Here is a 23,446-nt window from a genome sequence, read left to right as displayed (position 1 = left end):
TAAATTGAAAGTAAAAATCTATCAGATCCATTGGATCTTGGGTCAGCTCTGATGAGAGATTGCCAACAAATACCAGGTGCTGTAGGATAAATTTCAGAGGAAGGAACTGGCAAAACCACCTTGAGTTTTCCTCACACACTAAGTAGAACAAAAGTAATGTCATCCTACCTGGCCAGTGAATGAAGAGATGTACTTCAGCATTTTAGACTGACTTCCTACAAGAATGCATTTCTCTGTTGTCTCTATTCTCTTGTTCTCAATGCTATAAGGAAACTCTCATTCTGAAAGTACTTACTACCAGCAGCCACTCACATATTTGCATGCACTGAACAGAGCTTGCTCAGCTTACTCCCAAGGGGTGATATGTAAGAAGAATATAATTGTTAAAATAAATGTAGGTAATGACATATTTGTATACAAATATATATTTCCAATACAATGCTTGTCATTCTCCAGGGAGGTTGTCTCAGGAGTAATGGTCTTTTCTTTCCAGTCTTTTCCTCATCATTACCCTTTGACAATAGACAGCAATTTCTTCAGACAACTATCTCTGCAGCTTTACTCTGATGGTATGAGCAGCAACTAAAATGGGCACCCCAAAATAAGGTGCCCAGAGTTAGCATTAAGGAACCATTTTAGGTTGGTAGATGAGTGATCACTGATTCCTACAGAGCTCCCTAGTCTTTCTCAAAAAAACAGGGATGTGTATTCCACAAAGTCCATCCTACACCTTTAAAACATCTTGCTTCCTTTAATGATCTGACAGGCCATTCAGTTATATATGTAGAACAGAGGGAAAGCATGGCATTTTGTCCTTCATCTCAAGCAATGCTGTTTCCTTTCCTACGCTGCATTTTTAAAATTGCCTTCCTAGTCAGCTTCAGTATATTGAATGGAGGTGAGCACCAACATACCTTTTGACTCAGGTAGCAAAATATATTGGATTAGGCCTAAATGTGACTTTAATCTATTTACCAAAAAATCATCCCAACCCTTTATGAATGGTTCTAGACATGCATGCAGTGTAAGTATCTAGTCCAAACTGAGTGAGAGTATGTTATCCTGCTAAAGCAGAGGGGAACTCTTTCTTGTTCAGTCCACAAGCTGCAAGCATATCCTGGTTTGTAGATATTTGTACAAATGGGCCTTTGTATCTCCTGGGATTTGTCTGCCAGACCCCTTCCCTCATGGATACTAAAATCTGTGGATGTTCAAGTCCCAGTTTATATAAAGTAAAATGGTGTCCCTTATATAAAATGGCAAAATCAAGGCTTACTTTGAGATTTTTAAAAAATATTTTCAAGCTGTGGGTGGTTGAATCTGTGGATACAAAATCAATGGATACAGAGGCATGACTGTATAGACTGAGCCACTAGGGTGAAACTTTAGAACTTAATAAATAAATACAAAAAGGAATGGAGATGTGAAAAGATTGAGCAAAAGAGTATATTTTTATACAAAACAGCCCCCCAAATCCATCATGTTTATTACATTTTTACAAAAAACAAGTTTATTATGACGTAGGTTTTGCTGGGCCCAATCCACTTCAACACATGCAAACTGGAATTCTGTTATGTGTGCAAAATGGATGCCCTTTCTCAGGTGCTGGCACACAATGCAATCAGTGCTGAGATCCACTGCAGACCTCCAGGAGTGTCAGTGCTGCTCTAATCATTGTGTGTCTGGCTATAGGGATGTAGCTGCAGAAGGAGGATCAAATCATAGGATGAAATCCTATACAGAAGGCAAGAACAACTCTCTGTTCCAAGACTGTTTTTCTGGTGTCCATTATCCAACATGCTTAGATGTCTCTATTGCCGCAACCACTCCTACTGAAGCTCTGGATGGGAAAAACTGGGCAGGAAAGGGAGATTTCTGACGCCATAGATCCTCTCTCCCCCTTCTGCTCTAGCTTCCTTCTCTTGAGGTTGAAATGGGTTTGAAGTGCAGTCAACCAGAATATCCACTCAATCTTCTCATGTGGATAAGAAGATGAACTCCAGGTGATGTTTCAGCCAGACAATAGTGACAACACCATTAATAACATATGGCCCATAGAGAGGGTGTTAGGAAGACTCTGGCCTACCACTGAAAACTGATTCCCCACCACTGCTATACATTTTTATGTGTGAGCAAGTCCTGCTTGAACTCTCTGAGGGTTTGGGAATATCCTTTAAACTGCTTTTCAGTTACACAGAAGTGCTGGTATCAATGCATACATAACAGAAAATGCATTAACATTTATTAAACTCAATATTAATTTTTTAAAAAGTATAGCTCAGCAGAACTAACTTTACATTAATAACCTGACAAAATGAATACATTTCTACCCAGTACTGCTGCAATGCAGATAACCTCAGACAACATATTCATTAGTTTAATTTCCCTTACTGGAATGGCTATAAAGTTAAGAAGAGAAAGGCAGCCAATTCAGACAACAGATGCAGGGGGGTGGCAAGCGGAGCCAACAGGAGCTGGTAGAAACTGCTGCATAAGCCACATATAGCTGGTTGTTTCCTCTAAGCTAACCTGCTGCCCTTGAAATGCTTTCCTTCTGCCACTGTTGAAAAAATATTCCATTGTTAGTTTGCAAGAACCAATCAAACAACTTTAACAATACTGAGATTATACTTTTCTTACACCCCCCCCCCTTCCTGGCCATCTTAAAATCTCCACATATTAAATATATGTCATAGTGTAAGAAATGTCCACTTTGAAGAAGCCTAATTTCACTTAGTCAGATGTTGAAATTAAATCCTTTTGAACACATCCTTCTCAGAGCATCATTTATCTCCTTGCTTCTCAAACTGTAAATGATGGGATTGAGTGTTGGGGTGATGATGGAGTACAGCAGAGCTAGAAATTTATCATTTTCGAGACTGTAGCTAGACCGAGGTCTTAGATACATGGTACTTGCAGACCCATAGAACAAAATGATGATGATGAGGTGTGAGGAACAGGTGGAGAAGGCTTTTTGCCTGCCCTTGGAAGTTGTGATTTTCAGAATTGTGCTGATTATGTGTATATAGGAACCAAGGATCAGCAGAGATGGAATCAGAGTAATTAGCATCCCAGCCAAAAAGACAGTGATTTCATTTATGGTTATATCTCCACAAGCAAGCCCCAAAAGTGGAGGGATATCACAGAAGAAATAGTTGAGCCGGTTGTCCCCACAGAAAGGGAGAGCAAATATCAAGCTTGTCTGTCCTAGTGAGAGCACCATCCCACTGACCCATGACCCAGCCACCAGCCAAACACACAGCTGCTTACTCATGATGGACAAATAGCGCAGAGGGTTGCAGATGGCCAAGAAGCGGTCATATGCCATGGCAGCTAGAAGAAAACATTCTGTGGTTCCCAGAAAGAGAAGGAAATACAGTTGGGCAGCACAGCCAATGAAAGAGATGGCTTTGTCTTTAGAAAGAAAGTTCACCAGCATCTTAGGGGCCGTGACAGATGTATAACAAATATCTACTAAAGAGAGACTGGCAATAAAATAGCACATTGGTGTATGAAGAGCAGAATCAAGCCTGACTGTGATACTTATTAAGGCATTCCCCAGCAGAGACATAGTATACATGATGAAAAATAAAATAAAGAGCACCCCTTGCATCTCTACGTTGCCAGTAAATCCTAGAAGGATAAATCCAATGCTTCTGTTCTGACCTTCCATGAGCCTAGGATTCTTTACCTAAAAAAGCAACAGAAGCAACAACAACAACAGCAATAGAGTGAGAGATGACAGGTTTGTAAAAGTGGGTAACTTGGTTATGGATTTATATTTAAAAAATCAACTGATCGTGAACTTTATACATAATGCATAAATTATCTGCATGTGAATCATGTTTTGAATGAAATGTGGGTTATAAATTCAATAAATAAATAAATGTGGGCATGATAATGTATTTTTTGCATGTAAATTTAAAACTTGAACATACTTTTGTCATGTCCCAGAAGATGCTTCTACATAGACTCTTATCTGGTTTATTTCTAGAGACAGTAAAATCTGTCAGTTTCACATTCATTTGCATTTGAATTATCTTAAACCTCAACTTATTTCATGCAGAATATAAAGGATTTTGCAAATATTTGTACATTCTTACAAAATGAACTGGAATTTATTCTACTCCTCCCAAACACACACACTTGTATTAACCAAATTCAATACATTCAGAAGGTCATGTTGTACCTGCCTACAGTGTAGCTGTTAGTGATATCAAGTTCAACAGTGGAGAAGAAGGGCTGGAGACAGTAATTCAGCACAATATGCTGGAATATATAGTGATTCAAACCCAGACTTTTATGAGTTTGTCACTCAAAGCCCCAGTTTTAGATGAACAAATACATCAGTTTTTGTTTCAATATATTTATTTTAAAGAAAGAGAAAAAGAAAAAAATCTATCCATCTGCCTATTTATTTCTTGACTGTGAAATCCTTTGAGAATCTTGTTACTGTAAATTCCTATTTAAAAAAAACTGGCATGAATTCTTTATTTCTTCTATCTTCTATCTTCCAAAAATGCAGAATACTCTACTTGCTTCTGTCAACCTAGCAGTTCAAAAGCATTTAAAAGTGCAAGGAGATAAATAGCTACCACTTGGATGGGAAGGTAGCAGGGTTCCATGTGCCTTGGTGTTTAGTCATGCTGGCCACATGATCATGGAGTCGTCTTTGACAACACTGGCTCCCTCAGCTTAGAAATAGAGATGAACACCACCTCTTACAGTTGGCCATGACTAGACAATCTCATCAAAGGGAAAACCTTTACCTTTTTACCTATTTGATCACATATTTTCTTTCATAAAAAGAAGTATTAAGGCTAGATGTATGCAGATATAATTTCTCAGTAACTCTCCCCTATCCAGTGTCCACCAAAATCCAACGACAGCTTCCTATATTACATTTCTCCTTCTGTGTGCTTTAGTGTGCTAATACAGAGTATTTCAGCTGTGGATACACTTTAGAAAGGTTCTTTACAAAGATAAAGCCATCTTAAAGATGAAGCCACCTTTAAGACCATCATCAGAAATCTGGGTGAAAATAAAGTTTATGAAGTTCCTACTGTGGGAGCTTTGAGGAAAAGAAACCACATCCCAGCCCAAATACCAGAAATGACAGACCATCAAAAGGGGCAGATCAAGTGTTGGGAATAGAGAAGGAAAGACAACAGACCAGTAACCCATATGAGCAAAGATACCAGGAGAATTACAGGCACCAACCTATTATTATTATTATTATTATTATTATTATTATTATTATTATTTAAAAGCTTTATAAATTAAATAGTATTTTATTGGCATTTGATACAATTAATAACTTTAAATATATTAGGTTATTTCTCCTATTATCCCAAACTCCAAATTCTGGCTGTTCAAAAACAGGCCTGTGTAAACTGAAAGAAATTACAAGGAAGTCAATGCTAAGCCTTTCTCATTCTAAGCTAGAAGTGAAGGATGGGAATGAGTGAAGAATCCCTGCCATGAAAGAAGGTTTATTCATCTCATTTTTGAAGACAATGGGGGCAAGGCGGGGGGGACCCTGGAACAACCAAAATTGATTGTTCATAGTTGCCAGCTATCCTAGTCAGATACAACATGCTCCATTCCTCATTTATTAGATTATCAACCATTCACTTGTGTGTTAATTAATAGCTATAGATGGATTTTTTATCAGTAAACCTCATTTCTAAATGTTTTAATTAATGGCAAATGTCAGAAAGGATGCATGCAAAACTGATAGGCCATCTCTTTTGAAATAAACTTGGTTATCTCTTTTCGGTTTTGAGAAATTCATTTTCAGAGCACTAGAATTTATACATAGAAAACAAATGTTCAATATCTTTCAAAACTATTCCAATGAACAGACAACACTTTCCCTACCTTCTAAGCTTTAGTGGAGAATTTCCAACTACATAATCATCGACGACAGCTTGTTGTGAGGAAGTACATAAAGGGAAAAAGTGTTTCTCACAATGCTTTGCATGGTACATTTATTGCAGGCATACTTATTATCTCTGCAAATCTAAAGGGAGGTGAAATTCAGAAGAAGGAGAGGAGAATACTGTCTTGGGGATTACATCATTCTTCTCTCTTTATTGTACAATTGCTCCACTGTAGACTGCTATCAATTTATATCCTGGGTAGGCCACTACGTTACTTCCAGATGTGTTTGATTGTAGGAGGCACCACTCCTATCTGCAAGGCTGGTTGCAAAGAATGGCACTGGGGAATCCTGTTCAGCCTCTTTGATATTGTGCTGAGGGGTGCCACATGGTTCCATTTTGCCTTCCATATCTACTTCTATATCAAGCCATGAGGAGAGGTTATTAGGAGTCTGGGCACCGAGTACTATCTTTATGCTGATGACACTCAGTTCTACTTCTCCTTGTCATCCAAGTCAGCTGGGGCTGTGAAGGCGCTGCAACAGTAGGCCTGTATGCAGTAAAGGGCTGGATGAAGCTGAATCCCAATAAAATGGAGGCAGTGTGGATTGGAAATTGGGCAGATTATCTACCTGGATGGAGTTATACTTCGACTAAGAGCAGCTGGGAGACGGGTGGTGGTTCTTTCATACAAGAATGATTCCAAGTATTTTGAGTTCCATGTTGGGAGAAAGGCAGTACATCAACTAAATAAATATCCTCCTTTGATGAAAGACATTATGATCAGTTCAGTGTAGCATAAATATCAACTGGTGGGTTTACATTAAACAACCCATGCAGAATTTGAATAAAGCATTATGTAGATGAATCAGTGGGCAATGATCATGGTTGACAATCCATTGCGCAGTTGCAATGCACAAAGGAAAGACATAGAGGCAATGCACACTGAAACACTACTGTAATGCACTATGACATGCACAATGGTCCACAAGTGCAACACAGCTTATGATGCAGTCAGATGGATGCAAACATTTCAAATTGTCAAAAAAATTCACTCCTCATACATAGCACAACTCCTATCTACATATATCATCACTAACAGGGTGCTGTCTATGTTTGAGATAATTGGTTTTGTATAGATTTTCTTGAAAAAAAAAGGTCAAATTGGGAGCTGGACAATCACAACATCAACAGTTTCCCCAGTGTGATATCTCAGTATACTGAGACACTATACTTGTGGCAGATGAGAAAATAGCTGAGTGTTTTGTAACTATCCCCAGCTTTTTATCACAGTCCCAATGAAAATTACAGCCACTTTGCTTGAGAAATGGATAACATACCCGCAAACTCTCCCAATTTGGCAGGGAGAGTGCCAATTAATAGTCTGTCATCACTCTGCTTTTAAAAGGCCGCAGTTTTTCCTTCCTCCTCCCACTTTCCACTCTGTCCTTAATTCAGGTGCTGCAAGCAGAGTTCAAAGTGCAAAAGTAGTCTGAACTCAATTAACTGGAGAGAGGGAGGAAGGGGAAGAGAAGTGGAATTTTGCCCTTCCCAGTACGCTTAGACAAAATCGACCTTCTGCGGCATCTTCATGTTTATCCATTCTTTCTCATTAAATACTTTTGCCACCCACAAAATATTCTGAAATAGCATGGCCACAAGTGTCCTGGCTTTCATTTGGGAAAAGCTAGATGGAATATGTGGGATATATCATACAATATTAGTTAAATATGCATTACAATCTCTTCTATCCTATTTCTCCTTTGGAATACATTTCATTATATGGAATACATCATTTTTGATTAGTTGGTTTTTAATCTTATACTGTTTAATCTTTTTTTAAGTGGGGGGGTACTGTGTATATATGGTTGTATTTTAACTTGTATTTTAACTTGCTGTACGCCGCTTTGATTGCTCGGCAAAAAGTGGGATAGAAATAGAAAATTTATTATTATTATTCTTTTATTTTATTATAAGTCTGGATGCAGCATTTAAACTGGTGGCAAGAACAGCAGGAGCAGCAGGAGCAGGAGCAGCAGCAGTACAAAAAGCAAAAAGATTACAAAAAGTAAAAGCATTTACTTTTTGTAAAAACAAAACAAAACACATTATTACTTCATGAATTACATTGTACTATCCAATTTCCTTCAGTCTATGCAGCAGATATCAAGAAAGGTACTCTTGGTAGTATGTTCTCATTTAGATCGCTCTGTTTACTGAACCTGAGATTTGACCATTTCTCTTTCATTTCCCATATATTTTAGAAGGTCATTGTGTGTTGGCATCCTTGGACTTTGTAGCAATGGCTATAGATAAATAATTTTAGAAGGTAGCTGTGTGTTGGTATCCTTGGACTTTGTATAATAGGCCCTTTGTGGGCTTGGAACAGAACTCATTAAATTAATGAATATGTTCTCATTAACAATGAACCCTCTCCCTTTGTATGACTTCTGAAATGTGTTTTAGCAGAAATGTTGCAATTAGCTCACTAGATTGTGGAGAAATAAATCACAAAGAATGACTATGTTGTTCACTTCAGAATTAATACCATTATATGAGGAACGGAGCCACCAAAGAACTTGTAATGGATTGAAGTGCTGCTGAAATGGAATCGTAATTAGTATTTTGCTCCTTTACTTTGACCCAGTTGTCAGTCTCATTTCTCTCACCATGGACATAACTGGACACTTAATAGCGCAGGTTTATTTTTAGCTGGTGCTCTTCCAGTTTATTTTTTGTCTGCTTCATCTCAGAGACTTAAGAAGAGTAACATTGCCTCCCCATAATGAAGCTGCCTCACACCTATCAAGATATGTCAGGATTTATGTAGCATTCCAAACATTGTTAGACTGAATCTTCTATGAATTGGCTGTGCTGGGTAGGTCTGCAGGGAGATGAAGTCCATCAACATCTGAAGTCATAGTCTCAGAACACATAGGCCAAAAGAAGTGACTTCCCACCACTTTGGGGACATGACATTTAGATGATGCATGTCCCCAAAGCAACCAGAAGCTGCGTTGAGGTTGTGACAACTTTAATTCCTTTTTAAGGGGGGGGGGGGGTAAGAAGTATTATTATGTACTGTTTATTATGTATTGTATTAGTTTTGTTCTGATGTGTAAGCCACCTATTTTAGTAGAAAAGCAAGATACCATTAAAAAATTCATTTATTTATTTATTCATTATTCTTTTCCATGATATATTTACAGCCCATGTGATGTAATGGTTTGTGTGTTGGACTACAACTTTGAAGACCAGACTTTGATTTCCCACTCAGCCATAGAAACCCACGGCATGATCTTGGGTGAGTAACACATTCTCAGCCTCAGAAACCCCATGATGGGTTCACCTTAGAGTTGCCATATATTAGAAATGACTTAAAGGCAGACAAAAACAAATAATATGTAGATTCCACATTTTGTTGAATGAACTCAAGGTGGTAAATATGACTCTGATTGTCCTGATATAACTCTCACAACAGTACAAAGATAGCACAAGATGAGGGAGAAAGAGAGAGACTGGCTGAAAATCCCCAGTGATTTTCATGGCTCAGTGGCAATTTGAACATGGCCTTCTTAGGTCCCACAGTTACACTATAGAAAAGTATCAAACTGGCTGTCACTGTCTCAAAAATAAGCATGGGTCCCTGCATCAAAGACCAATGCTAGTATGATTGATGGGAGTCTTCATAAGAATCTTTAGCGAAGACTCTCATTATGCCTTAATGACTGCCTGCAGATGCCTCCACTATATCAACCAAAATGGTTTTTACAACAAGACTCCACTCTCCATAACTGCCATCTGCCGGCCTGAGAGGGAGTTCACCAGGCAGGTCCAGCTCCATCAGGGCTAGCCTAGAAGAAGGAAGAGCCCTCCCTCCAATCCATCTGCTTTGGTCCAGGCCTTAGAGGGAGAGAAGAACCACTGGACCTCATCCCCTTTCCCTCCACCATTCCATTCTCCTTTTGTTTCATGTCTTTTAGATTGTAAGCCTGAGGGCAGGGAACTGTCTGATTAAAAATAATTGTAAGCCGCCCTGAGAGCCATTAGGGCTGAAGGGCGGGATATAAATACCTAAATAAATAAATAAATAAACCATTAAAAATAATAAATACACACACAACAACAACAACAACCACAAACCAAAACAAAATAGAAGTGGTCCATATTTTATTAAGCTAGTTGACTGAATGTCAGCCAAAATAGAAGAAAACAAAGTAGACATGATAAATCTGTTTGTTGTTGTTGTTGTTGTGCACCTCAAGTCATTTCTGAATTATAGTGACCCTAGGTGAACCCATCATGGGGCTTTCTTGGGAAGATTTGTTCAGAGCGGGCTTCCCATTACCTTGGAATTCTCAAATATAGCCTACAGCACCTAGTATTCACTGGCAGTCTCCCATCCAAGGACTAACCAGGGATGACCCTATTTAACTTCAAAGAGCATGTCCCTTTACAGTATTTAGGCCTATTATGGATGGTAAAATCTTGTGATGCATTATCTTTTTTTGGTTCCAAGGCAATGGCAAACCTACTCTGAACAAATCTAATAATCTAGTTGGAGACCGCTTTAACTACCCTGGTTTAATGCTAGGGAATCCTGGGAAATGTAGTTTATTGTGGCTCCAGAGGTCTTTGACAGAGAAGGCTAAATGCCTTCCAAAACTAAACTTCTCAGAATTCCCTACCATTGATCCAGGGTGTTAAAATGGTCTCAAACTGGATTATTTCTGCAATGTGTTTGAACCCAGATTAGTCTGGCTTTAGAGAAGCTTCTGGTTAAAGAAAGTTACCATAAGTGTTATCTACATAGATGTGTATCTACATACGACAGCACCACTTATTTACCTGTTATCTTTCCATCCTATGGAATCCTGGTCTTTCTAGTTTAGCAGGGTACTTAGAATTAAATGCTAGAGACCTTTAATTTGACCTGCAAACCCCACCCACCCCCCTTAACTACAGCACTGGGCCTTTCTAGAATTGAATTCTAAATATTTCACCAAATTACAAATTCCAAGATTCTGTAGGTAAATCTTGAAATGTATAGTTTGGTGAAATATTTAGAATAGGATGGAACCATGACACTTTGACCTTAGATTCCCTGAGTTCAGTCTGCAAAAAGAAAGTCTACCAGGATGTCTTATGGGAGTTTGTTGTTGTTGTTGTGTGCCTTCAAGTCATTTCCAACCTATGAAGACCCTAAGGCAAACCCATCATGGGATTTTCTTGGAAAGATTTGTTCAAAGGAGGTTTGCCGTTGCCTTCTCCTGAGGCTGAAAGCACGTGACTTCCCCAAGGTGACCCTGTGGGTTGCATGGCTCAGGCGGGAATTGAACCCCTGCTCTTCAGAGTCTCAGTCCAACACTGAAAACACTATGCCACAATGGCTTTCCTTATGTGGAATAGCTTATAGACAAGAGATATGTTCTGTTTGGTTGCAGAGTGCCAGAGACTACCATATAGAGGATATACTCTTTCTGTGAGTAAGAGAAGAAGAAAGAGAGAGACTCTATGTTAAATATGTAGCTTGCCATTTAATATTTCTAAGATTTTTATGCACAGGGTGCTGGGTAAGGGAAATCCATATTGGCCTTTTACATGCTGAGAGGTGCTAAAATTCCTCCCAATGCTCAGGCATGGTAGAGTGACTCAAATGGCAATTTTTCATTTCTAGACCCTTCACATACTATTTAATGTGTTGTTGCTGCTGCTGCTGTTTTCTTGTTAATGCTTGCTGAATGCTGAAGGGATGTCACACTGTTTAATGCATGGCTAAATGTCACTACTCCATAAATCAGGTCTTTGGAAGGGGGGGAGACCACCTGAAAATTATTCTGACTTGAGAAATATGAAATATGAAAAATCTTATGCTCTGAATTCTGCATGCAGATATAGAAATAAAGAGTATGTCAAGCACCTTACAGTAGTTTTTCTAGATGACAACAGAATCAGAAAATATCTCTCATGGCAGCTCGGTATTTCAGCAAAACAATTCGTCTGAGATTTTCATTTGTGGGGCTGATTGGGGTAAATTGTAGGGCTGATGATGTATAAATTCACCTCCACTATGCTATTATTGTTTATTGTATTCATATGTTTACTCATTTTATATCCTTTTTATTTAACATTTATAGAGTTCTTATACAGTGTGTTATACAGATTTTATTGCATTTGTTGTATTTTGAGATGGCTCAAGGGCTAATCAATAAATATTGTTATTGTTAGACAACAGTAAGAGTAGCTTGAAATTTAATAAATGGTTTGAAAAACAATGAAAAAAACTACAGAAGAAAGGCGGAAGGGGTCCTATGTGGACTATGTCAGCTGAGCTTAAACCTTATAGAAATTCATCGGATAAATTGATGGTAATTCAAATTTCATTTATTTCAATAGGACTGTCATGCCAGTATATTTCTCTGCATCCCAATCTAATCAGTTTTATATGATCACTACACAATGAAGCAAAAGAGTAATGGCAACATAAAGGCTGATCCTTTAAAAATGTTATTAAGTAAGAAGTATTCCCAGATTTCCATATTTCTAATATATATTTCTAAAGACATCATTTAGATGTTTATGAATGCTCCTTAGTTACAAAACTTCCATAGCATCTCCTAACCCACACACACCCACTTCTGACTTACTGGACAGCAGCTACTCCGAGTGACAGGGGTCTGTTCACCTGTCAATCAAAATGCAGCAGAAACAGGGATTGTGAATACAATTCACTTATAACTGCATAACTCCAAGTTGCACATTTATAACTGTGATTGTGAATTTCAGCCCATATTATCTGCCAAAAATACAAGCAAAGACGAATCATAAAAATATGGAAATTCTTGATTCTATATAAAAATGTGACAAGGCATTAGTGATCCTTTATCTACTAGATAGATAGATAGACAGACAGACATTTTAAATCAAATTATTTGTGGGGGGGGGATACAAAGAAGATGACATAATATAGAAATAGCCCTTCCATAAGTATGGTTGTCAATATTTGATGGTTTGAAAAGCATATGACTATACAGTAAAGGTATTGGCAATTTAGTCAGTCCAAGGATGGGGACTTCTTAATAAAATAGGCTGTACTCTCATTTGGAATCACTTTATTATTGACTGGATGGTAAACAAATAAGGAACCTTAATCAATAATTATTTATATTTTTCAAGCAGTTGAACTTTGAATGAGGATTTGAAATGAACCATGATTTTCCTATTGTTTCTGCATTACAGTTTCCCTAGCTAAAATGATGACAAACGTGGAAATGAAAAATCAAACAGTGATTACAGAATTTATTCTTCTAGGATTCGAAGATCTCCAGCTTCTACAGATACCCCTCTTCCTACTCTTCTTCTTCATTTACCTTTTGACAATGGCCGGAAATCTACTCATCATTGTACTCATCATAATTGATCGACATCTTCACATTCCAATGTATTTCTTCTTGGGGAACTTATCTTGCCTGGAGGTTTGTTCCAGTACAACCATCCTGCCCAGGTTGCTGGCTAGTTTCCTATCTAACAATAAAGTCATTTTGATTAGGGAATGCATGATACAATATTTTTTCTTTGGTAGCTTTGCTGGTATAGAATGTTATCTTCTTTCTGTAATGTCTTACGATCGATATGTAGCAATATGCAAACCCCTGCATTATGCCACACTCATGAACAACAGGTTCTGCAGAAACATGGCATTTGGATCCTGGTTAAATGGCTTACTTGCCAGTGCCATTGTAGTTTCGTTAATGTCACAACTAATTTTCTGTGGTCCAAATGAAATCAACCATTTTTTCTGTGACTCATCTCCAGTTCTAAAACTCTCCTGCAGTGATACACATCCTGTTTCTATGGCTATATTCCTTCTCTCTTCCATATTTACATTTCCCCCTTTCATTCTTACTTTGACTTCTTATGTTTGCATTATATTAAAAATCTTGAGAATCTCCTCTGTAGCAGGGAGGAAGAAGACCTTCTCTACCTGTTCTTCTCATCTCCTTGTTGTGACTATTTTCTATGGGACTCTCATGACTGTGTATGTGCTGCCTGAAACCAATAGCCTGATAAATCTGAAAAAAGTCTTCTCTGTCTTCTACACCATTTTGACACCATTGATTAATCCATTTATTTACAGTTTAAGGAACCAAGAAGTCAAATTGGCCATGAGAAGAATTTTTTATAAGCTTTGGACCAAAGGTTGAACCAAAAAATCCCCAAACAAATGGTGGTTGTGAAAAAGCCTGAACTGGTGAACAGTGTTATTCCATGTATACAGTTGGCCCTCCACATTCAAGGATTTCAGATTTGGGCTTTTGACTACTTGTGATTTTGTAGCTGCTGCTTAACAGGGTTAATCTTTTCACACACACCCTCCTCACCCTTCCTTCAAGCCAGCCAAAACCAACAAGAATCCCTTCTTTGCCAAACCTTGCATCCTCCCCATTTCCAAAGATCTTCACTTTAAATCCGATGTCTGCAGCCACCCCTGTGAAAATCCAACTTGTCCCCCCTTCTCCTCCTTCACTTCTCTCCTGGCCAGGCAAAAGCATCCCTTTGTGGGGATGGCTGCAAATATCAGATTCAGAGTAAAAAGACTTTGGAAATGAGGAGAATGCAAAGTTTTTCAAAGTGGGAAGGTACAGTGTTGCTTTTGCTTGGCCTGGAGGGAGAGAGAGGTGGACAGAAGGTGGATCCTTTCCTGCTAACATCAGATTGAAAGTGGAAGCACTTTGGGAATATGGGAGAGGTTATGTGTTTTAAGGTTGCAAAGTGAATTATGGGTGGTGCTCTTGGTGGGAGAGGACTCTTTATCATTCATACTGAAGGAGATAATATATTCATGTGGCTTTTTTTCCCCACTTTGTCCCTTAACCCCCACGAATGTGGAGGCATGACTGTATTCATATCTGATTGTAGCATTACATAACCTAAAGGAGATACTATCATTCAACTCCAGAACCTCTTAGCCTATCTGCGCAACACTAAACAAAATTAGAATTCCTAAATACTTTTCATTTTCTGTTTTTATCCGTGTCAGTTTTTCATCAGCATTGTATGTCAGGTTTAGGAAACATATAGACTTCATTGTATTGTTGAACTTCATTTACCATAATCTCAAGACAGTGTAGTATAGTGGTTTGACTGTTAGACTATGACGTTAGAGACCAGGGTTGACCATGTGAACCTACTAGATAACCTAGGGCAAGCCACACTCTCTCAGCCTCAGAGAATGGTGATAAAAAAACATCAGAAGAAACATGCCAAGAAAACCCCTAATCATGTTGCCTTAGGGTCACCATAAGTGAGAAATAACTTGAAAACACACAACAACAACCCAACATATCCAATTGAGAGTCATGAAAGGAGTTCAGTGCAGCCAACATCTGGAAGAACACAGATACCCTCATTTGTGTATATCAATCATGGATTGTATGTAATCCATTAATGTATCCTGGCTCTCCCATGGATAGGCAAAATCCTGCAAAAGGGGAATTAGCTGATGAGATGTAACTATAATGTCTCTTCATCCTACCCACAAAAAGTCTACCTTTGAAGCCTCTCATACATCCACACAAAGCCATTTCCAAGACACTGGGAAGCAGGACAGTGTCCAGCCCTGTTCTGGTCATGAGGATTGCTGGGACAGACAGCTGCAGAGACCTCTGTAGACTTCTGTCAGGATCCTATTCCAGCTACCTGTCTCAGTGTGACCTGGACCAGTTTCAGGCAACATTCGTGTCATGTAAGCAGCATGCCCCCAATGCGACCTGAAGCCAGTCATTTTGCCCATCTGTTTTGGGCCCTGGAGAGGTCTGGAAACATCGCTGCTCAGTGCTCTCTAAAATGGCTGTATTAGAAGGTGAGGCTGAGAGGGTTCAAATGTAAGATTTGGGAACACTTGTCATCATTGCAGTTCTGCAATGACTACAATTGTGAATTGGAATATCTATAATGTCACATGTGAGGCTTGCAACAATGCAATTACTGAACAGGATTCTAGCCAATGTTTCAAGGACTTAAGATTTTTGTTTATCAAAAAACCAACACGATGTGAAACAGCCACCAGTGAAGACAGAAATTAGAACATGTTAAAGAATTCTGAGTGGATCAAATCCATTTAAAAGAATCTTGCCCCTCAGTTAAATATTGCTTACACATGACTCCCATCATTAATGTTATAAAGTCCTTTTTTGATCCCAGCAAATCCACGGGATGGAAATAAAATAATAATAAATGAATGCGTTTTGGGGTTATATGTGGTGCTGACCCAAAGATTCTTCTTTAGAGTGAGTGATCCCCTATGGCAAATATTAAAATAAGATCAAAGGCTATTCTGATGTCTATTTACCAATTTTAGCTTACAACTTTCAGACCATATTTGCTGCCATCTGGTGGACAAGTTGCTGTATTTCTATATCTAAGCATATAGCAATATCCAATGAATGCATTATTTATTGTATATTTATGAAGTTCTGGACTTCTTTTACATTGATTTCTCACATGATTTAGCTGATGGACAGTAGTTCATATGACTTTAGGGAATGATCCATTGATCAGTTTCACACCCTTTCTTCTTTTGCCCTAAGAAGAAACCACACAGATTGCTTTCCTTCTTCAGCTGAAGAACACTACCAATTCTTACAATGTTTTTTTTCTTTAAAATCTTACATTTACAGAATGTTTGGCAATGGAGTCTATAGAGGGTCATCACTATGGTGGGGTGGTCAGAGGCTGCAATGGCTTCAGGACCAGGTCCCGACAAACTCAAGAACTGTACCAAAAACTGCAATTCTCTTAATGTGTTGAAAGGAAAAAATCTGATGTCATAAATGTGGAGAAGAGCAAAACTGATACATACTACTCCATCCTGATTGATAGTTGTGAGAAATCCTGAACTGGCTAAGAGTGGTATTCAGTGTATCAAAGAATTCTAGTTCATATTTGTTTGATGTTGTTGAACCTCAGTTTCCATTAGCTCAGAGCAACACAGCCAAGAAGGAAACATGAAGGGATCTGAAGTTCTCCCCGGCAACATCTGAGGGGCCACAGATCTCCCATTTTTGTATATATTATTATTATTAACCTTTATTTATGAAGCGCTGTAAATTTATATACTGTATCAATAATGGAGAAAATATGTTGCCACTTCCATGAATATTTTCAATGCTTAACCTTTTAGATAAAAGTTTACCAGAATCTTCTTAACTAGAACCAAATTCTGATAAAGATAGAAGTTAAAACACTCTAGACAGCTCTAAATGGATCGAACCTCTTTGTAAGATCCCCCCCGCCCCGAGATATTTCATATATATGAATATCTTCATTAACCCTACATCCCAATTGGGCCTCAGTGAATCCATGAAATAGAAATAATATAACAAATATTAATACAATTTTGGGGTGTATGTACTTCTGATTTGGAGGTTACATTTGGGGCAATCCTCCCCACAGTAAATATTACTTACCTATAGATCACTTTATTAACATTATAAAATATATTCTTTTCCTTGATCCCAGAAAATCCAGGAGATGGAAATAAAGTAATACATTTCAATAACCATATCTATACACTGCAGTGACCAGCCTCAGAGGAAGGCAAAGGCAGACCCCGCTTTGAACAAATCTTGCCAAGGAAGCACTGCTAGATTCAATTTATGATTGCCAGAAGTCAGAAACAATGTGAAGGCACACAATAACAGAAACACAAACACATTAATTAGGGAATATTTATTGAGTTCTAGAATACTTTTGCACTGATTTTCCATATAATTTAGCTGATGAGTAATAGATCATATGAACAGCAGAATTGGAATTCATCCATAAACTACAGTCCCTCAGCAATGGATTGAACAGGAATAATGGCTTCCTGGCTCACTACAGACATTGCAACACTATCTGACCCCATCCTCAGGAAGACATCCTACATTTATGTATTCTCCCCTTCTATAGACTAGTTTCCAAAGCCAAACTGGTCTTGCCTCTTCATTTCCATACACATTGGCCAGTTCCCAATATCTTTGTTCACTAAAAACCATCATTAAAACTGGACTTGCTATTTAATTTCCATACATAAAGGTTTTTGAATTTGAATTGACATTCTCACATATCAATGGCATATATAAGTCTGTCCCTGTTTTCCACTCTACTAAATGCATCTGAGGAAGTCGACTGAAGTCTACAAAAGCTCATGCTGCCAACTTCTTTCTTTCAATTAGTCTCAAAGGTGTTATAAGATCTCTTTATACATGACTAAAAGTTGTTCAGAAATGAATTATCTACATATTCTTCTAGTAACATCAGTTTATATGGCTTAACTTTTGTAGATGAGACATGCTCCATCTGGTGGCCAACTTGTAAGAAACAGGAAAACACTGTTGAATATGGAGTATTCCAGGGGATCTAGACTACTTAGCAAGGATTTCTCATCTGCTTTAGTTAATGATGTGCAATGGTCATTTTGCTGGCTCCTCTATGTAACAACATAAGAATAGCCCGTCGCTGAATATGGATGTTGCAAAAATGTTCTATTTCCTACAGTCATAAATCCACTTATAAAGTTGGGCCTGGACCTCCCCAAGTGAATTCTGGCCCTTGTTTGAAAATGGTTTAAGAGAAAATGTAGAATTGTCTTTGAACATTTGAAAACAAGGAGTTGCATCCAGTTTTAGTCACGGATGCACTGACAGTAAGATTGCTGACGATAAAAAGTCCCACATGATTTTTTAAAAGTATGTCCTTAATAAATATGAATAATTTTGCATCCATCTCACAATATGCCAGATGGAAAAATTAATAACATGACAAATAAAGCTGAGTTGAGCTTATAAAAGGCTTAAGAAAACTTTGGCTATAATCCCAGGATCTAACTCTGGGATAAAACACTATTAAAGAATGGATACATTTTTAATGGCCTGCAGGATTGTTCCAGCATTGTTCCTCACATTTGTTTTTGCTGCTTCTAGAAGATCTTTGATTTCCTCTTCCGTGTAAGAAAGATTAAGGGTGGAATATTTTTCTCTCCATTCATCTACTTTATCTTTCAAATAAGAGACAAAAAGAAAAGTAAGCAAGCACCTTATTATGCAGTTTGAAAAGTCTATTAGAAATCCCATTTCTAGTCCCAATTAGATATGCTGAGTCATAAGCCATCATTCATATATGTCCCACTGGCTCAGTTGGTCTACTCTAATTGAAATTAGGAAGTGGAGTCACCACTTGGTATAACATTATATTTAAATACAACATTATGTTATTAATCCCACATAAGTGTTGACAAACCAAGTTCCTTTCCTTCAAAGGTTCTAACCTGGATTTAACCTTATCTGATTAGTTTAGGTCAGAGTAGGAATTTTGTGGCTCTCCTGATGTTGTTGAACTGCAACTCCTAGCAGATCTAGACAGGATAATCAATATGTGAAATGCTAATAGTTGTAAGCCAACAATGTCTGGATGACTACACAATTCCCACCTTGACGTAGTTTAAAAGGGAAGTTCAACTTATCTGAAAAGATCACCGTTATCTTGTAAAGTATCTTTCTTAAAATTTCATAAGTCAGTTTCCCAACTTGGCAGGACCACAAAAACTTGCTTTGTACCTAAGTAGTTATGTGAATAATGGAATCATGGAATCAAAGCTAGAAACAATCCCAAGATTCATCTTGCCCATGCCTCTATCAATGCAGGAATCCACTACTAAACTGTCTCTGAAAGAGGGCCATCTATCCCCTACTTAAAACCTCCAGTGTCTGCTACCTTGAGGTAACATTGGTTCAGGTTCTCCCCTCTAAAGCAGCAAAAACCAAATTTACTCTTTCAAAATTTTAAATATGATTTCAGTATCTCCTCTCAAATTTCTCTTCTCTAGGCTAAACCTGAATAACTCCCTCAACCATTCCACATAGGACTTTTCCCCCTGAATTTTTACTATTTTGTTTGCCATCCTCTGAACATATCCCAGTTTGCTGATATCCTTCTTAAACCATGATTTCCAGAAGAGAATACATGAGGTAAGATCTGACCAAAGCTCTTTTCCACAGAGTAGATCTATCACTTCCTCCTCCTTCTCCTTGCTCTGATCACAGTTCAACCTCCTCTATGATTCATTATTTTTAGCCTCTCCTCCACAACCTCCTGGCCTTGTTCTTAGCTTTAGCCTTTCTGAATGCCTCCTACAGAGTCTGGCTATCATCTATACTCCTCCACAATTATTTGTTTCTTCTTCCACTTCTTGTATTTCCCCTTATAAAATCCTCATTGGAATTGTGATTCTGCCTTCATTATCTACCTTTACAAAATGCCCATCTACCAAGAACTCTGATTATTTTAACCATGGGATGTTATCCAATGTTCCCCTAAACTTATTGAGATCTACTTTCTTAAATTCCAGAGTGTGCATCTGTGTATGCTTAATAAAACCTGAATCTTCCGGGTTCAATCCAGAGTTAGACTGCACCAAAAACGATCCAGATTTAGCCAAGCTTAGAAAGATCCACTGAAATTAATTCAACTTAATTAGTAGTGACCATATTCAGTCACATTGATAAGTGTGTCACTTATTTAGGATATCCAAAACACTACAAAATTTACCTTTGCAGTTCACTTTATTGAAGAGTGGGAAATGCATGACAACTGGGGCATTGTTGCTTTGAAAGATGTAACAGTCAGAAGGGTTGTCTTGACTCTTGTCCAGCTCTGAGGCATCGATATCAGGAAAGGGAATCTGACTTTCCTTACAATAAAGAGCTGCTTGTTTGACAGTCTGTGGAAACAGGGAAATGTGGGAAAGTCATATTTACCTTTTTACCTTAGATGAGCTCACTTTCTAAGAAGACTACACTTCCATGCAAGGTAGGAAGATCTCTGGTCCTGCCACTGACACAGGAGGAGCCACAGATATCCCAATACCACTAAAGCACTCTCAAGATATAACTGTGTGATTGTCTGGACTACAAGGGCAGACATTTCACTGTCTGGAATGCAATATGCACCCTTCCCACATATCAGATATTACATAAACTACATTTAGGGAGCATCTAGTGCAGTTTGACACCACATTAAGAGTTGTCACCCCAAACTATGGAATCCTGGGATTTGTAGTTTTACAAGTTCTTTAGCCTTCTCTACCAAAGAGTGCTGGTGCCTCACAAAACTACACATGCCTGTAGGGTCAGAAACGGTAAACTCATTCTGCCAAATGGTAAGGCTAAACCCGGAAACATAACTCTCACTGAATTCTCACATACCTTGTGAAAGGCCCAGCAACACTGGGATAACAGCATGGTTTATGCATAAAAGTTATTGAGGACAAATACAGAAGTGAAGAGAGGCTGCAGCAGTTTGCTTTTGTCTGAGCAACTGGGATGGGCAAGACTCCCTCCCCTACTCCTGCTAAGTTAACTGTGTGCAAATTACTTTTGTATTTTTAACTCAGTTTGCAGCAACTGAAGAAAAGAGATGGCAAAGGGGAAAAGTGGAGGAGGAGGGAGAAACTGGTGTGGGTTTGGGGCTGAGCAAACCAGGAATTCTTCCCTGTCCTATGTTTTAAATTGATACAGAAAATAATACATTACACTATTGATACTCATTGCTTTTCTTACCCTTTATGCTCATATCTGGGACTGTTCCTGGTGATATTCCCCTATAGGAGTACTAGTTAAGCATGCAGCATAAATTAAAAATCACAGGATCACTACAAACCTACCTCAAAAGGATCTCCCTCACTGAAGTCAAATGAGAGAATGAGTTTGACCTCTCTCTCTGGACGCAGGACAAGAGGGTAAGCAGAATTGATGGCTAAGCCAGCATCCACCAGCTGAATGTCTTTCTGTACTATCAGATCCTTGTCATTAAGGCCACCTGGAAGGAGAGATTGCATTATTTCCTTGAGAAGGTATTTCTAGGAATCACTTGAGCAAGGAATAGAGTCAGTCATATTGTATAATCCCTTCAGCAATGTCCTGTCCTGGGACCATTGTAAACACTACATTCAGCATGGTGTGTGTTCATTTAAAATACCCCTGCATTGTAATTTTCACATTCTAGTTTTCAGCCATCTCTCCTCAGCACTCTTGCTACGTATTAAAACTGGACATCTGTAACAAATGGCCTCCTCTCGTCAAAAAAGGCTCTCTACAGAATAACATTTAAAGTGCAGTGTGTTTGTGTGTGTACATGTTTCTTACTGAATTTGTAGAGATAACTGGAGATGGTCCCCCATTTCCATTCAGAGATGCAAGTGATGGTTTTTCTCAGAATTCTCAACACATCCCATGTGCCTAAAGTAATTGAAATGAACAAAATAAAGGTAGGATTTATCATTCATGATAAATGTGTTATTATTTTTTTTAAAAAGAAGCTACCCAAAAGAGAGACCCATCATGGCTGCTGCTAAATGCATAATAGCCTAAATCCTATTGCTGTTACTACAGCAGAAACATTTGAATCAACTGCATTGACCCATGTGTTGACTCACCATTCAACAGTAAACTGATTGGGTCCACTTGAGCTTTGTCTGTATGGGCCAAAATGCCCATTTCCCCCTGTTCTGCCATGGTCCTATTTGGACAACACATGGGGCAAACCCTAGTTCTAGTGTGAGCAGTCAGGAAAACATCCAGCATGTTCTGTACCTGAATTGGGGCATTACAGCCTTAAAATTTAAAATAATATATCTGTTTCTCTAGATCTTCTGTTTCTGCCACCATGGGTCACCCATTCAGAGGTCTGAACGAGGTGTTAGTATGATTTTAGTAGATGTAAGGTTGTTGTTGCATTATCTTGTAGAAGGTTGATGAACGATTAGTATTGTTGGTTTGCTTTATAATGTTCTGAGTGATGTTTATTATTTACATTGAACTTATAATAAAGAATTTACTAATAAAAAAGAACAAGGTGTCCAACATGTCACTGGGCATCTTTTTCTGACCTTAGAAGCAAGTCACCCATGATGGTGGTAGTAGACATGCTGGATATCTCAGTGGGATGTGTGTGCAGACTGTCACTGTGTTATAGCAATAGAAGACCAGGTAAGGGAAGCAACTAACAGAATACTAGCCATCATAGAAGTGTGGTTTATCACATGGGTTATCCCATTTGCATAGGGAGTTGTCACACCACTATTGGTAAGTGCATATTATACTCTCACGGACACTCCAGTGATGAGACTCCCTTTCTTCAGTACTAAATGAACAATGGGATGAAGGGACTGTAACCCTGTTCTGATGTGCAAACTGTTTACAATAAACATGCATACAATAATGATATGGTAATGAATGGATTTGCTCCCAACCTATGCATACTCTCTGGATGGCCCAAATAATCTTTCTTTGTGTAATTGCCCAATCCTGCTTTTTTGGATTTCCCAAACAGGTGGAACAGAACCCTTACCACATACATTTTTAGATAAAGCACTTGGTACAGATATTAAATGTACACACTCAAGGGAGATTCTTCTGCAACTGTGCTGCTGAGGTTTGGAAAGGGCTGATGCAGTGATTGCTTCAAATGTATTTTGCATAATGAAAAATAAAGATATAGGGAGAAGAGGTGGAAAAAAACAATTC

At 38.3% G+C, this 23,446-nt stretch overlaps 3 protein-coding genes across 3 annotated transcripts in view; 1 reads left to right on the top strand and 2 right to left on the bottom strand.

Moving 5' to 3' along the window:
• Positions 1–2,737: 2,737 nt before the first annotated feature.
• Positions 2,738–3,673, bottom strand: LOC121934591 (olfactory receptor 5V1-like). Its single transcript, XM_042475195.1, has one exon. It carries the CDS (start codon positions 3,671–3,673, stop codon positions 2,738–2,740), a length of 936 nt encoding a protein of 311 aa, XP_042331129.1.
• A 9,480-nt stretch (positions 3,674–13,153) lies between these two features.
• Positions 13,154–14,086, top strand: LOC121933678 (olfactory receptor 2AP1-like). Its single transcript, XM_042473661.1, has one exon. The coding sequence runs from the start codon at positions 13,154–13,156 to the stop codon at positions 14,084–14,086; it is 933 nt and encodes a 310-aa protein (XP_042329595.1).
• Positions 14,087–17,597: 3,511 nt separating this feature from the next.
• The window catches only part of LOC121935124 (cytosolic phospholipase A2 gamma-like), a 25,708-nt gene continuing 19,859 nt past the window's right edge, over positions 17,598–23,446 (bottom strand). Inside the window, exons 13-16 of the mRNA XM_042476276.1 lie at positions 22,067–22,159; positions 21,586–21,740; positions 20,472–20,643; positions 17,598–18,921 (exon numbers count right to left, since the gene is read on the bottom strand). Coding sequence (XP_042332210.1) covers positions 18,770–18,921; positions 20,472–20,643; positions 21,586–21,740; positions 22,067–22,159 — 572 coding nt within the window. The 3' untranslated portion in view covers positions 17,598–18,769. The remainder of the gene's footprint in view (positions 18,922–20,471; positions 20,644–21,585; positions 21,741–22,066; positions 22,160–23,446) is intronic.

The sequence above is a fragment of the Sceloporus undulatus genome, chromosome 6, assembly GCF_019175285.1.
Source record: "Sceloporus undulatus isolate JIND9_A2432 ecotype Alabama chromosome 6, SceUnd_v1.1, whole genome shotgun sequence".
In the NCBI taxonomy this organism is placed as follows: Eukaryota; Metazoa; Chordata; class Lepidosauria; order Squamata; family Phrynosomatidae; genus Sceloporus; species Sceloporus undulatus.
This window is presented reverse-complemented; position numbering and strand designations above follow the sequence as displayed.